General features: G+C 50.4%; 1 protein-coding gene across 1 annotated transcript in view; it reads left to right on the top strand.

The window, feature by feature from the left end:
• The window catches only part of b4galnt4a (beta-1,4-N-acetyl-galactosaminyl transferase 4a), a gene marked incomplete at both ends in the record, with an annotated part of 195,052 nt that overhangs the window by 181,462 nt on the left and 626 nt on the right, over positions 1-12,964 (top strand). The window contains 10 exon segments of the mRNA XM_084451320.1: positions 389-449; positions 451-463; positions 842-1,790; positions 1,973-2,350; positions 3,529-3,760; positions 3,762-3,897; positions 5,444-5,597; positions 5,823-5,895; positions 11,166-11,319; positions 12,670-12,796. Coding sequence (XP_084307446.1) covers positions 389-449; positions 451-463; positions 842-1,790; positions 1,973-2,350; positions 3,529-3,760; positions 3,762-3,897; positions 5,444-5,597; positions 5,823-5,895; positions 11,166-11,319; positions 12,670-12,796 — 2,277 coding nt within the window.

Below are 12,964 nucleotides of genomic sequence, written 5' to 3'. Positions count from 1 at the left end.
GGGGGGGGGGGGGGACAGAGTGTCTCAGTACTTGTGTGTGTGTGTGTGTGGGGGGGGGGGGGGTACAGAGTGTCTCAGTACTTGTGGTGTGTGTGTGGGGGGGGGGGTACAGAGTGTCTCAGTACTTGTGGTGTGTGTGTGGGGGGGGGGTACAGAGTGTCTCAGTACTTGTGGTGTGTGTGTGGGGGGGGGGTACAGAGTGTCTCAGTACTTGTGGTGTGTGGGGGGGGGGGGGGACAGAGTGTCTCACTACTTGTGGTGTGTGTGTGTGGGGGGGGGGGGACACAGAGTGTCTCAGTACATGTGGTGTGTGTGTGTGTGTGTGGGGGGAGGGGGACAGAGTGTCTTGGTTCTTGTGTCTCATATTCTCCTGCCCTCTGCCTGGCAGGTTTGGCTTCTATAAGTACATGAAGATGGATGAGGAGGAGGATGACAGACCCTTCTTCTTCCCCTAACCCAGATGGTCGGTATAATGAACCCTCATAGAAGACACGTACACACACACACACACACACACACACACACACGCACACACACACTCACACCTTCACACACACCTATGCACACACGCATGCACGCACACACACGGACACACGCAGACTTTCACACACACACACATAAAAACACGCACACATGCAGACACGTACAAACACATATACACACACACGCACACACACACACGCACACACACACACTTTCAAACACACACACACACACACGCAGACACAAATGCATACATGTACTTTTACACACACATACACACACACACACACACACACACACACACACGCACTTTCACACTCCATTAGGCGACGACCTCGACTCTTTCCTTTCGCCGCAGACTTCCTGGAGGAGGAGGAAGGGGTGGACCTGGACGACCAGGTGGAGATCGTGGGCACCCAGCCACCCAAGAAGCCCCGCCCTCGCCCCAGCCCAGCAGGCCACGCCTCCCGGCCGCCCCGGCGCTCCGGCCCCACCTCCCCGGAGCGAGGTGACCAACTGGGGGGAGGCGCGGTCAGCGAGGCGGCGGTCCGCAGGGAGCGACGGCACTTCCCCCCGCTGGGGGCGGGGTCAGAGAGGGCGAGGGAGAGGAGGAGGGGCGTCCGGGGGCCGTCGGAGGGGAACAGCGAGGAGCCGGGGGAGGAGGAGGAGCTGGAGGAGGCCCCGACCCCCCGGACGGCGGGCCGCACCCTCTCCTGGGTCCGAACGGGACGTTCCGAGCCGGCGGGGGGGAGGGGCGGGAGGGCGGCGGCGGGGGAGACGGGGGGCGTGGCCGAGACCCCCCCCCAGAAACTGAGCAAGTCCGCCCTGCTCTTCCCCCAGAAGACCTCTCTGTCGGCGCTGGCCGGCCGCGCCAAGCGGATCCTCGGCAACTCCGCCCACGGCCGCGGCCACGCCCCCCTCGCTGCCGCCGCCGACGAGAAGAAGAAGAAGAAGGAGGAGAGCAAGATCTACATCACCAGGCCGAGGCCGGCGAAGGAGAGGGAGAGGAGGGAGAGGGAGGAGAGGAGGGAGAGGGAGGAGAGGAGGGAGAGAGAGAGGAGGGGCCAGGCGTCTCGCCGACCGAGGGAGGTGTTCCCCGGGGTGTTCCTCTACCAGAACGGGCGGACCACCCGGCTGGTCAACCTCAGCTCCAGACCCCGGGCGCCGGGGGGGGGCAGGGGACTGGTCAGCGCCCCGCAGCTGTGGCCCAAACCCCCCCTGAGAGAGGGGAGGACTCCGCCCCTCAACGCCAGCAGACAGGGCGCGGCACGCCGGGTGGTCACTAGGGGGGAGGCGGCGAGAGAGGGGTTGAGAGGAGGAGGAGGAGGAAGAGGAGTTGGGGGGGAGGGGGCTCCGGGCTCCGGAGAGGGAGGCCGCCGCTGCCGCCGCGGACGACAACAACAGGGAAGGCACCCTGGCCCCGCCTCCTCCTCCTCCGCCCGCCCCCCCCGGCCACCCGGACGGATGCCAATGTCTCCGGGGCCGCCAGGGTCACCTCCTACCTCAGGACCTCAGAGATCACCGAGTCCCAGCAGCGGCGGCAGGACCCGGACCCCGACCCGGACGCCGACCCGGACCGCGACCCCAGCCCTGACGCCGGCCGCTTCCACCCGGACCGGGAGGCGGAGCCCGAGGAGGGCGACGTGTCGGACTACAGCTACGAGGCGGCGGAGGCGCGGCCCGGCTGGGCCGAGGAGAGCATCGACTGGCAGCGCACCTTCTCCGTCAACACGGTGGACTTCGAGACGCTGCGCTCCGACTGGAACGACCTGCGCTGCAACGTGTCGGGGAACCTGCAGCTGGCCGAGAGCGAGGTGGTGGACGTCCTGGCCCAGTACATGGAGAAGCTGAACGAACGCAACGGAGGGTGAGAGAGAGAGAGAAGGGGGAGGGGGTGAGAGAGAGATAGGGAGAGAGGGGGGGGAGAGAGAGATAGGGAGAGAGCGGGAGGGGGGGTGAGGGAGAGAGAGAGGAAGAGAGAGAGAGGGGGGGGGGGGAGGGGGGTGAGAGAGAGAGGGAGAGAGTTAGAGAAGAGGGAGAGAGAGGGTGAGAGAGAGAGAGGAAGAGAGAGAGAGAGAGAGAGAGACAGGAAGAGAGGAAGAGAGAGAGACAGAGAGGAAGAGTGAGAGGGAGAGAGAGGCTTATAGCATTTGTCATGTCTTAGTATGTGTATAAAGACGTGTTACATGTAAAAGCACTTGAAGTATTGACAATTAATTTTGTTGTGCTTATGTGCAATGGCTATAAAGTAAACTTGAACTTGAGGGAGAGAGAGAGAAAGAGAGAAAGAGAAGATTTCACAAGCTCTTTACACAGTTGTATAATTCAGTATAAGCACCACACACATATATTGAAGCAGTAACTCATGAGAGGTTGTGGTAAATGGCCAATATACCACGGGTTGTGCTACAGTCATAGGGTTAGCTTTGCTTTAATACTACGGTTACATCATCGGGAAACATTTATGATAAATACTGACTATTTCAGTGTCTTTATATCGATTTTACTGAACTCCGCCAAGGAAAGTAGTTCCTAAAACGATCATGTTGCTATGGAGTTTCAAAGCGACAAACAATGAGCCCTAGCAACCAAAACGAATACTCCTGACCAACCTAGCTAGCCATGAGCGAAGTGTAGCGTACCTTTGCTGTGCAACTGCAAGTTGCAAAAGTGGTGATGATAAACCAGAGTGGTAGGCTACAGGATGGATAGAACTCAACATTGACATGGAATGTTTCATTTTTTCTTGAGCAGAAACCGTAATGTAACCAACAGACGTTTACGCAATGGAACTGACGTTTTTACAGGCTGTAATAATTGGCGCAGTAATATTTCACATATAATGATTAAGAGACTTTACCTGTGGTATATGTGAATATACAATGGCTCTTAACCAATCAGATTGCGAGGTCGTAACTATTTAAACAAAAAACAAAAATTTTAAAATGAAAACATAAAAAATAATAATAATAATAATACAATATATTGATAGCCCATTAATGCGGGCTCCACTCCATGTGTGTGTGTGTGTCTCCCCCCCCTCAGCATCTACACCCTGCTGCGCATCATCAACGTGGAGAAGCGCCGCGACTCGGCGCGGGGGAACCGCTACCTGGTGGAGCTCGAGCTGATGGAGCGCGGGCGCAGCGTGGTCCGCCTGTCTGAGTACATCTACCTGCTCCTGCACCGCGGACGCCTGACCGACGACAGCCTGGAGAACACCGACTCCGGCCCCGCCTCCACCCCCGGCGCCGCCGGCCTCACCACGCCCCCCCCGGCCCGCCCCCCCGGCCTCTGCCCCCGCCGCCCGGCCCGGCGCCACGCCGTGGGGCACGGCATACGCCAAGCCCCTGCTGTGCCAGCCCGTCATGCTGCAGTGGAGGCGGGATGTGATGGTGCACTTCGTGGTGCCAGGTGCGTTAGGGGCTCTGCTTTAGTCGGCGTTTCGTCGGAGCGTTACTTTCGAGATCCCCAAATCCGTCCGCCTATATCTCGTCTTTGCACGGATCTTAACGCCTTTTGGCACGCCAAATCAAGGCTTTTTAGTACGTCAACTCACCATAGAATAATCTAGAGGGAAGTTTTTATGTTAAACATCCTTGTTGGGGTAAAATTTCTAAGGTAGCACTTTATATTAAGGTCCTCTTATTAAGCATTAGTAGGTAATAAGGTCCTTATAAGATGCTTATTAACATAAGACCTTTATAAGTGTTAATAATAGCATTATAAATTAATCTGTTGTTAAATTATAAGACATTTATGAGAAACTTGTTTACAGTTTATAAAGTGCTTAAGAGTAGACCAACAGTACTGTAACAGGGGCCAAAGCTGTGTGCTGAACCAACCTTTTTAATGCACTGGTAACTCATCATAACTAGACTGCACTCTGGTGAGGTACCAACTTGTGCCTTATATGGCGTCTTTCCATAGCATGGTACCATGTTTCCATAGCATGGTACCATCTTTCCATAGCATGGTACCATCTTTCCATAGCATGGTACCGTGTTTCCATAGCATGGCACCATCTTTCCATAGCATGGTACCATCTTTCCATAGCATGGTACCGTGTTTCCATAGCATGGTACCTTGTTTCCATAGCATGGTACCATCTTTCCATAGCATGGTACCATCTTTCCATAGCATGGTACCATCTTTCCATAGCATGGTACCATCTTTCCATAGCATGGTACCATCTTTCCATAGCATGGTACCGTGTTTCCATAGCATGGTACCGAGTCAACTTGATTCGACTTTACTCGCTTAACTTTTTTTTCTGCGGCACTTTCCACCACAAAATTGAAAACACTAAATGCACAGTAGTTGTTCGTCATAGCAACGACCGTGATGTCATATAGAGGGGGTTTCCCATTCTCCGTGCTAGCCGGTGCACCCTGGCTTCCTCTTCCTTGTGCTTGAGAGCAATCACGAAAGGGAATAATTACTGTATCACACACACTGTATTAACACATAGAAACACAAAACTGCTTTTCCTAGATCAATCAATCTTTTATTAACTAAGATATTCACCAGAATTCTTTTTTTTTTCCATGGACAGATTGAGCTGTAACGTCCATGAATTCATGCTTTTATGCTACATCACTTCCTTATTTGACTGCTGCTTAGCGCGGTTGTGGGAATCTCCCAAACGGAATACATACCACACATATGAACACAAAACAATCTTGTATTAACTAAGATATCCGCTGGAATAAATGTTTTTTCTCCTGAGCAGAAATACGAGGTCAATAGCCAGTCAAACACAGACAGCAGTGAACACCTTATTTGTGCGCCTTGCAGTGGCGCTAGTGAAAATCTATATTTTTTAATATAGATGGCATTTATTATGATCACAGTAACATGGTTGGATATCACTTCTATCTTCAGCAAAAGTCTTTCTCTTTCCTCTCTCACTCTCTCATCCTCCTCCTACGCCCCCCCCCCCCCCCCCGCCCCCCCACAGTGAAGAACCAGGCCCGCTGGGTCCAGCAGTTCATCTCAGACATGGAGTACCTTCATCGCCAAACCAAGGACGACAACTTCAGCATCATCATCGTCGACTTTGAGAGCGAAGACATGGATGTGGAGCAGGCCCTAAGAGAGAGCACTGTGCCCAGGTGGGGATGTGCGTGTGTGTGTGTGTGTGTTTGTGTGTGTGTGTGTGTGTGTGTGTGTGTGTGTGTGTACACCTACGTGTATGTGTGCGTGTGTGTGATGCTTACGATTCCTCACCGTTAGTGCCATGTTCATAACAGATGTGTGTGTGTTTTTGTGTGTGTTTGTGTATGCGTGTTTGTGTTTGTGTGCGTGTGTGTGTGTGTGTGCGTTTGTGTATCTATCAGGTATGAGTATCTGAAGAGAGAGGGGAATTTTGAGCGTTCAGCAGGACTACAGATCGGAGTGGACACCATCGAGGTGAGAATCTGTTGTTAGTTATGTCTCTCTATCTTAGTCATGTCTCTCTTATCTTAGTCATGTCTCTCTTATCTTAGTCATGTCTCTCTTATGAAGTATCTAGCCCATGTTCTTAGCTAATAGACAAACATTTTCCAGGATCTTGCTCGATCGTCTCGTTAAGAGAAGTCAGGGAAGAATTTTTACAGCTCACTTTTCTGGCCCTCGGGTGAAACTGTTTTTTTTGCTTCCCTCTGGAATAGGGGGGACCTATGCACCCCCCCCCCCCCCCATTCCCCTTGTTCTCTGTAAAGCGCATTGTGTTGCCTCTGTGTATGAAATGCGCTATACAAATAAAGTTTGATTTGATTTAATTTGAAGAATCTCAATCTGACTCTGCGGAAGATCAAGACCCTGAATCGCCCACTTTAACCTTTGAACTGCAATTCAGGGTCTGTAAGAACCCTCCTCCAGAGTGACTTCCTGGTTGGAATTCCAACCAGGCCAATCAGTGTCCTTTGAATGCGATGACATTAAACTCCCCAACGTGACTAGATAGAGGATGAACTAATCGCTGAGGACTCCTCTAGCGACGGCCATCTTGGAAAATGGCTGCAATAGGAGCCTGTTCAGACTGAATAATGAAGTGAAAGGAAATGGCGATTCAGTGAGTGAGAGAGTGTCAGATTCACCTTCCCTCTCTCTACCTCTTCTTCTCTCTCCCTCTCTCTTCCTCTCTCCCTTCCTCTCTCTCTCTCTACCTCTCTATCTTTCTCTCCTCTCTCTCTACCTCACTCTCTCTCTTTCCCTCTCTCTCTCTACCTCTCTTTACCTCTCTCTGTCTCTGACAGTAAGTAAGTAAGTAAGTAAGTAAGTAAGTAAGTAAGTAAGTAAGTAAGTAAGTTACTAAGTAAGTAGGTAAGTAAGTAAGTAATGTGAACCTCTTATAGACACAAAGTGATTCACAGAATTAAAACCACACACACAAGATCTAATAAAAGTACAATAAATGACAGAGAGAGAAATAAACATAGAGATTCAGACACACGGCTGGACAAACGCCCGTCGAGATAGAAGAGTCTTTACCTGCCTCACAAACATGTCAACAGCGTCCACAGCTCTTGAATCCCTTTGGAAGGACAGTGAGAACTGGCTCTATGTCATTTGTATTTCTGTCTCGCTCTCGCATGCAGACACACACACACACACACACACACACACATCTGACTGACGTCCGAGGTTTTGTGAAAGGGATTGGAGATGGTAATATGCCGTTTGAGTGGCAGGGTTGTCTCATGTGTTTCTAATCCTAATGTCACACACACACACACACACACACGTTTGAGTGGCAGGGCTGTCTCATGGGGATGACAGGGCTTTCACTGACATCCCAATGTGCAGGGGCTGGGAGTCCCACCACCCTGTTTCTAATCCCCCCCCCACACACACACACACATACACACACACTACACACACACACATACACACACACACACACACACTACACACACACACACACCACACACACACTACACACACACACACACTACACACACACATACACACTACATACACACACACACACGCACGCACACACACATACACACTACACACACACACACGCACACACACATACACACTACACACACACACACTGACACACACACACACACACACACAGACACACTACACACACACACACGCACACACACACACACACGTACACACTACACACAAAACACACACACACACACACATACACACTACACACACATACACACACACACGCACAAACACTGTGCCAATTTAACAATTTTTGTGAGACATGAAATGTCAGTATGGGGGGTGGGAAGTGCCACGTTTAGCAGGCATGTTGTGAGTGTGTGTGTGTGCGTGTGTGCGTGTGTGCGTCTATAGACGCACACACGCACACACACACACACACACACTCACACGCACACCTTATCCTTGCAAAGACATAGTTAGGGAATCAGCCAATCAGATCGCTGGGATTTGCATATATCTTTAGCAAAGATAAGGTGTGCGTGTGAGTGTGTGTGTGTGTGTGTGTGCGTGAGTGCGTCTATGTGGAACTTAGTGCAAAATTAGACGCACACACACACACACACAGACGCACACACACGTTCATTCATTTGTTCGTTTACTCCAGTGTGTGGAATGTGCCACGTTTCGTTAATTGCGTTGAGCGTGTGTGTGTGTGCGTGTGTGTGTGTGTGTGTGTGCTAAGCTAGTTAGCAAGATGGCTGCGCGTGACGTACTGACGTAATCGGCCGCGCTGCGTGCGACGTCATCTGCCACGTTTCGTTAATTGCGTTGAGCGTGTGTGTGTGTGTGTGTGTGTGTGTGTGTGCTAAGCTAGTTAGCAAGATGGCTGCGCGTGACGTACTGACGTAATCGGCCGCGCTGCGTGCGACGTCATCTGAGTGCGTTCAAGCTGGACAAGCGGATTTCAACCAAGCCCCCAGGATTCGAAATCTAAAGTGAAGGCCTATTGAACCGCGCCATCTTGGCTAGATTTGTAGTCATTTGGCTATTTCCGGTGACTTTTGACCTGCGCAGTTGAGCGTTTCTGTCCGACGCGCGTCCACGAAAAAGTTCACCTTTATGTGAAATGTAGACTCACGTTCCCGGCTCTCTCGGCTCTCCCCGCTTTGATTTAGCAATGAAAACCGGCTTGCATATTAACCTGTTTTTGTAAAATATATCCATTGGAGAAAGTATTTTTTCATCCAGGCATCTTAGTTTTAACAGGTTAAATATAACGGAACATGTTTTGTTTGCTAGTAGATGGTATTCATTCCGTTCGCGATAACGTTATTGCAGCCAGGCTAAATTCCTCCAGGGAGCCAGTGACCGGCGAGTTGAAGAGCTTCACTCCCCGCCAGCAGGAGCTTTGGCCGCGGCTACCGCATCTCGGATAACCCGCTGAGTTCGTGGCTGCTATTTCACATTCGCCCTTGATCAATCCCAATACCGATCCATGGTAATAATGAATCAATCGTTCAGATCAGATGGGCAGTGCTGCATGCATGTTACAACATCATTGTTAGCTTTATTAACATAACCATAGCCTACATTTATCTCTCTAACGTTAGGCTATCCATCTTACACCAGTCGGCCATTCGATAGCTAGAAGCGGTGCCAACGTTGACTGAAAACACCCAAACTCAGTGTATCGTTTCATCTTCATGCTACACATCAACTCCTTTCCATTGTATGTGAATAAATTACTGTTATTCTAAAAATATCCCATTTCTGTCCATTCCTGGAAAAGGCTAATAATTGCTGTCAAATGATCACTCCAGTTTATCACCGTATCCCACTACCATTTCAACTATGCACAAGAGGTTGTCTTGTGGTCATTTTCATTAAAAAATGATTAGCCTGATCAGTTTGTTGTATGTATTAAGCCCTTTTTGAGTGGTGTGCTTTGACTACTCTCCTTTTTGTGGTCATTTTCATTAACACATTTGATTAAACATCCGCACTGGCCTATGAACGGCTAAAGATTCCCCAGGCAGAGCTGGTTGATGCTGCTAGGGAAAGGGATGTCTGGGGCTCCCTGCTGGAACTGCTGCCTCCGCGACCCGACCCCGGATAAGCGGATGACGATGGATGGTATTAAAAGACTTTAGCCGGGACCCCGTTGATGTTAGAATTAATAGGCTACCTTTATTTGTGGTACTTGAACTTGTGTCTGCGTTTCTGGCTTGCCATCATGGATGTATTGTTCATAGGCTATGTTTATCGGATGAGATGCAGTTGTCCGGGCAGGTCAGCTAATGTGATTTACGAATGGAAATACATGCTTGGGAATATTTAGACATTTCAAACTTCCTCTGTTAAGGTGGTGCTGGGGACAGCGCAGACGGCCTGCATGGCAGTAAATTATCAAAAATTAGGCAAAATCTATCTATGAAAATAACCTCAGATTGAAACATATTTTGTGGTGAATGAGGCGATATAGGCTTAATGTGTATTTATACGGAGATAAGATTCGATTGATCAAGGGCGAATGTGAAATAGCAGCCAGGAACTCAGCGGGTTATCCGAGATGCGGTAGCCGCGGCCAAAGCTCCTGCTGGCGGGGAGTGAAGCTCTTCAACTCGCCGGTCACTGGCTCCCTGGAGGAATTTAGCCTGGCTGCAAGAACGTTATCGCGAACGGAATGAATACCATCTACTAGCAAACAAAACATGTTCAGTTATATTTAACCTGTTAAAACTAAGATGCCTGGATGAAAAAATAATTTCTCCAATGGATATATTTTACAAAAACAGGTTAATATGCAAGCCGGTTTTCATTGCTAAATCAAAGCGGAGAGAGCCGGGAACGTGCGTCTACATTTCACATAAAGGTGAACTTTTTCGTGGACGCGCGTCGGACAGAAACGCTCAACTGCGCAGGTCAAAAGTCACAGGAAATAGCCAAATGACTACAAATCTAGCCAAGATGGCGCGGTTCAATAGGCCTTCACTTTAGATTTCGAATCCTGGGGGCTTGGTTGAAATCCGCTTGTCCAGCTTGAACGCACGCAGATGACGTTGCACGCAGCGCGGCCGATTACGTCAGTACGTCACGCGCAGCCATCTTGCTAACTAGCTTAGCACACACACACACACACACACACACACACACACACGCTCAACGCAATTAACGAAACGTGGCAGATGACGTCGCACGCAGTGCGGCCGATTACGTCAGTACGTCACGCGCAGCCATCTTGCTAACTAGCTTAGCACACACACACACACACACACGCACACACACACATGCTCAACGCAATTAACGAAACGTGGCACATTCCACACACTGGAGTAAACGAACAAATGAATGAACGTGTGTGTGCGTCTGTGTGTGTGTGTGTGCGTCTAATTTTGCACTAAGTTCCACATAGACGCACTCACGCACACACACACACACATACACTCACACGCACACCTTATCTTTGCTAAAAATATATGCAAATCCCAGCGATCTGATTGGCTGATTCCCTAACTATGTCTTTGCAAGGATAAGGTGTGCGTGTGAGTGTGTGTGTGTGTGTGTGTGCGTGTGTGCGTCTATAGACGCACACACGCACACACACACGCACGCACACACACTCACAACATGCCTGCTAAACGTGGCACTTCCCACCCCCCATATGTCAGTATCATACATACCTGAATATATGTGTGTGTGTGTGTGTGTGTGTGTGTGTGTGTGTGTGTGTGTGTGTGTGTCTGTGTGTGTGCGTGTGCGCGCGCATGCGTGTGTGTGTTTCCCAGGACAACCACAGCATAGTGTTCCTGTGTGACCTCCACATCCACTTCCCCTCCAACATCCTGGAGAGCATCAGGAAGCACTGTGTGGAGGGGCGCCTGGCCTTCGCCCCCATCGTCATGAGACTGGGCTGTGGCAGCTCCCCGCTGGAGCCCAACGGTAACACGCTCCCGCTCTTCCCTCGTAACCCTGGCGGTAACGCTCTACCGCTCTGCCCTCGTAACCCTGGCGGTAACGCTCTACCGCTCTGCCCTCGTAACCCTGGCGGTAACGCTCTACCGCTCTGCCCTCGTAACCCTGCCGGTAACGCTCTACTGCTCTGCCCTAGTAACCCTGGCGGTAACGCTCTACCGCTCTGCCCTCGTAACCCTGGCGGTAACGCTCTACCGCTCTGCCCTCGTAACCCTGCTGGTAACACTCTACCGCTCTGCCCTCGTAACCCTGCTGGTAACACTCTACCGCTCTGCCCTCGTAACCCTGGCGGTAACGCTCTACCGCTCTGCCCTCGTAACCCTGCTGGTAACACTCTACCATTCTGCCCTCGTAACCCTGGCGATAACGCTCTACCGCTCTGCCCTCGTAACCCTGGCGGTAACGCTCTACCGCTCTGCCCTCGTAACCCTGGCAGTAACTCACGCTAATGCCGGGCTCACACTACAGGATATTTAAAATCCTAACCAATTTCGAAATCGGGTTACATCACGCACATAAGGAGAATCTTAACAGATATTCTTCTGGTGCATCTCATACGAGCACACACAGCAAGATTTGAAAATAACGGCTCATCACACACTACAGGATCTTGTCGTGCCCGAGGGAGAAACGAACCACTGGTCTCGCCGTCTCACTTGTAAAGTCGGGACGTAATAATCTTAAATATCAAACATGTTTGATATTATCGAGGCCGCCCCGATGGGTCTGCGAGCCGATCGGAAGGTTTAAGATTGGATCTGTAAACCCCTCACATTACAAGATAATCTGGGCCGATCATCGGCCCCGACCAACGTTCCAGACCAGATTTCTCCTCCGATTGTCGGGAGGGGTGAATCGGGGATAAATCGGCCCAAAAATCCTGTAGTCTGAGCCCGGCATAAGTCTCTCTACTGCCATCTGGTGGAATTTATTGATAAATTAAAGAAACTGCATGCAGTTATGGTATTTCTACATAGCATACCTGGCATACTTCATACTTATGAAATGTTAAAATGTACATATTCCCCTAAGTACCCACATACAATCAATGTCTTACTCACAGACAAATATTCTTCTGACATAAGCCCGTGTGTAGAGCAGTGAAACTGAAATAAACTTCTGCGCTGCTATATTCCAAAACAACCAGTAGGTGGCAGTACATCCCAAAAACAAATGTTTGCAACTAAGGCAGCACACACACACACACACATTATTGCACACACACATGTGCTCTTCATCGTACCACGGCTTCAGCCTGATCCCTGACCCACATCTGTCCCGTGCCTGACCCCTGACCCCTATCTGTCCCGTGCGCAGGCTACTGGGAGGTGAACGGCTTCGGCCTGTTCGGTATCTACAAGTCAGACTTTGATAAGATCGGAGGGATGAACACGGAGGAGTTCAAGGACCGCTGGGGGGGGGAGGACTGGGAGCTACTGGACAGGTAACACAGCAGCGCGCCCTCCGTGGTCATCACATACCACGCCTCTACCTCCGGGGTTACTAGAAGGAATCTGGAAAGCCAATATGTATTTATGTTAATGAATTATGATGATTGTTATCAGTTGAAGTGCTCACAGTGGAAGGTATGCAAGTGTGTTTGCTGTCATAT

This window comes from Borostomias antarcticus (assembly GCF_949987555.1).
Source record: "Borostomias antarcticus genome assembly, chromosome: 16".
Classification (NCBI taxonomy): Eukaryota; Metazoa; Chordata; class Actinopteri; order Stomiiformes; family Stomiidae; genus Borostomias; species Borostomias antarcticus.
The sequence above is the reverse complement of the archived record's forward strand: the minus strand, read 5'-3'. Positions and strand labels throughout refer to the sequence as shown.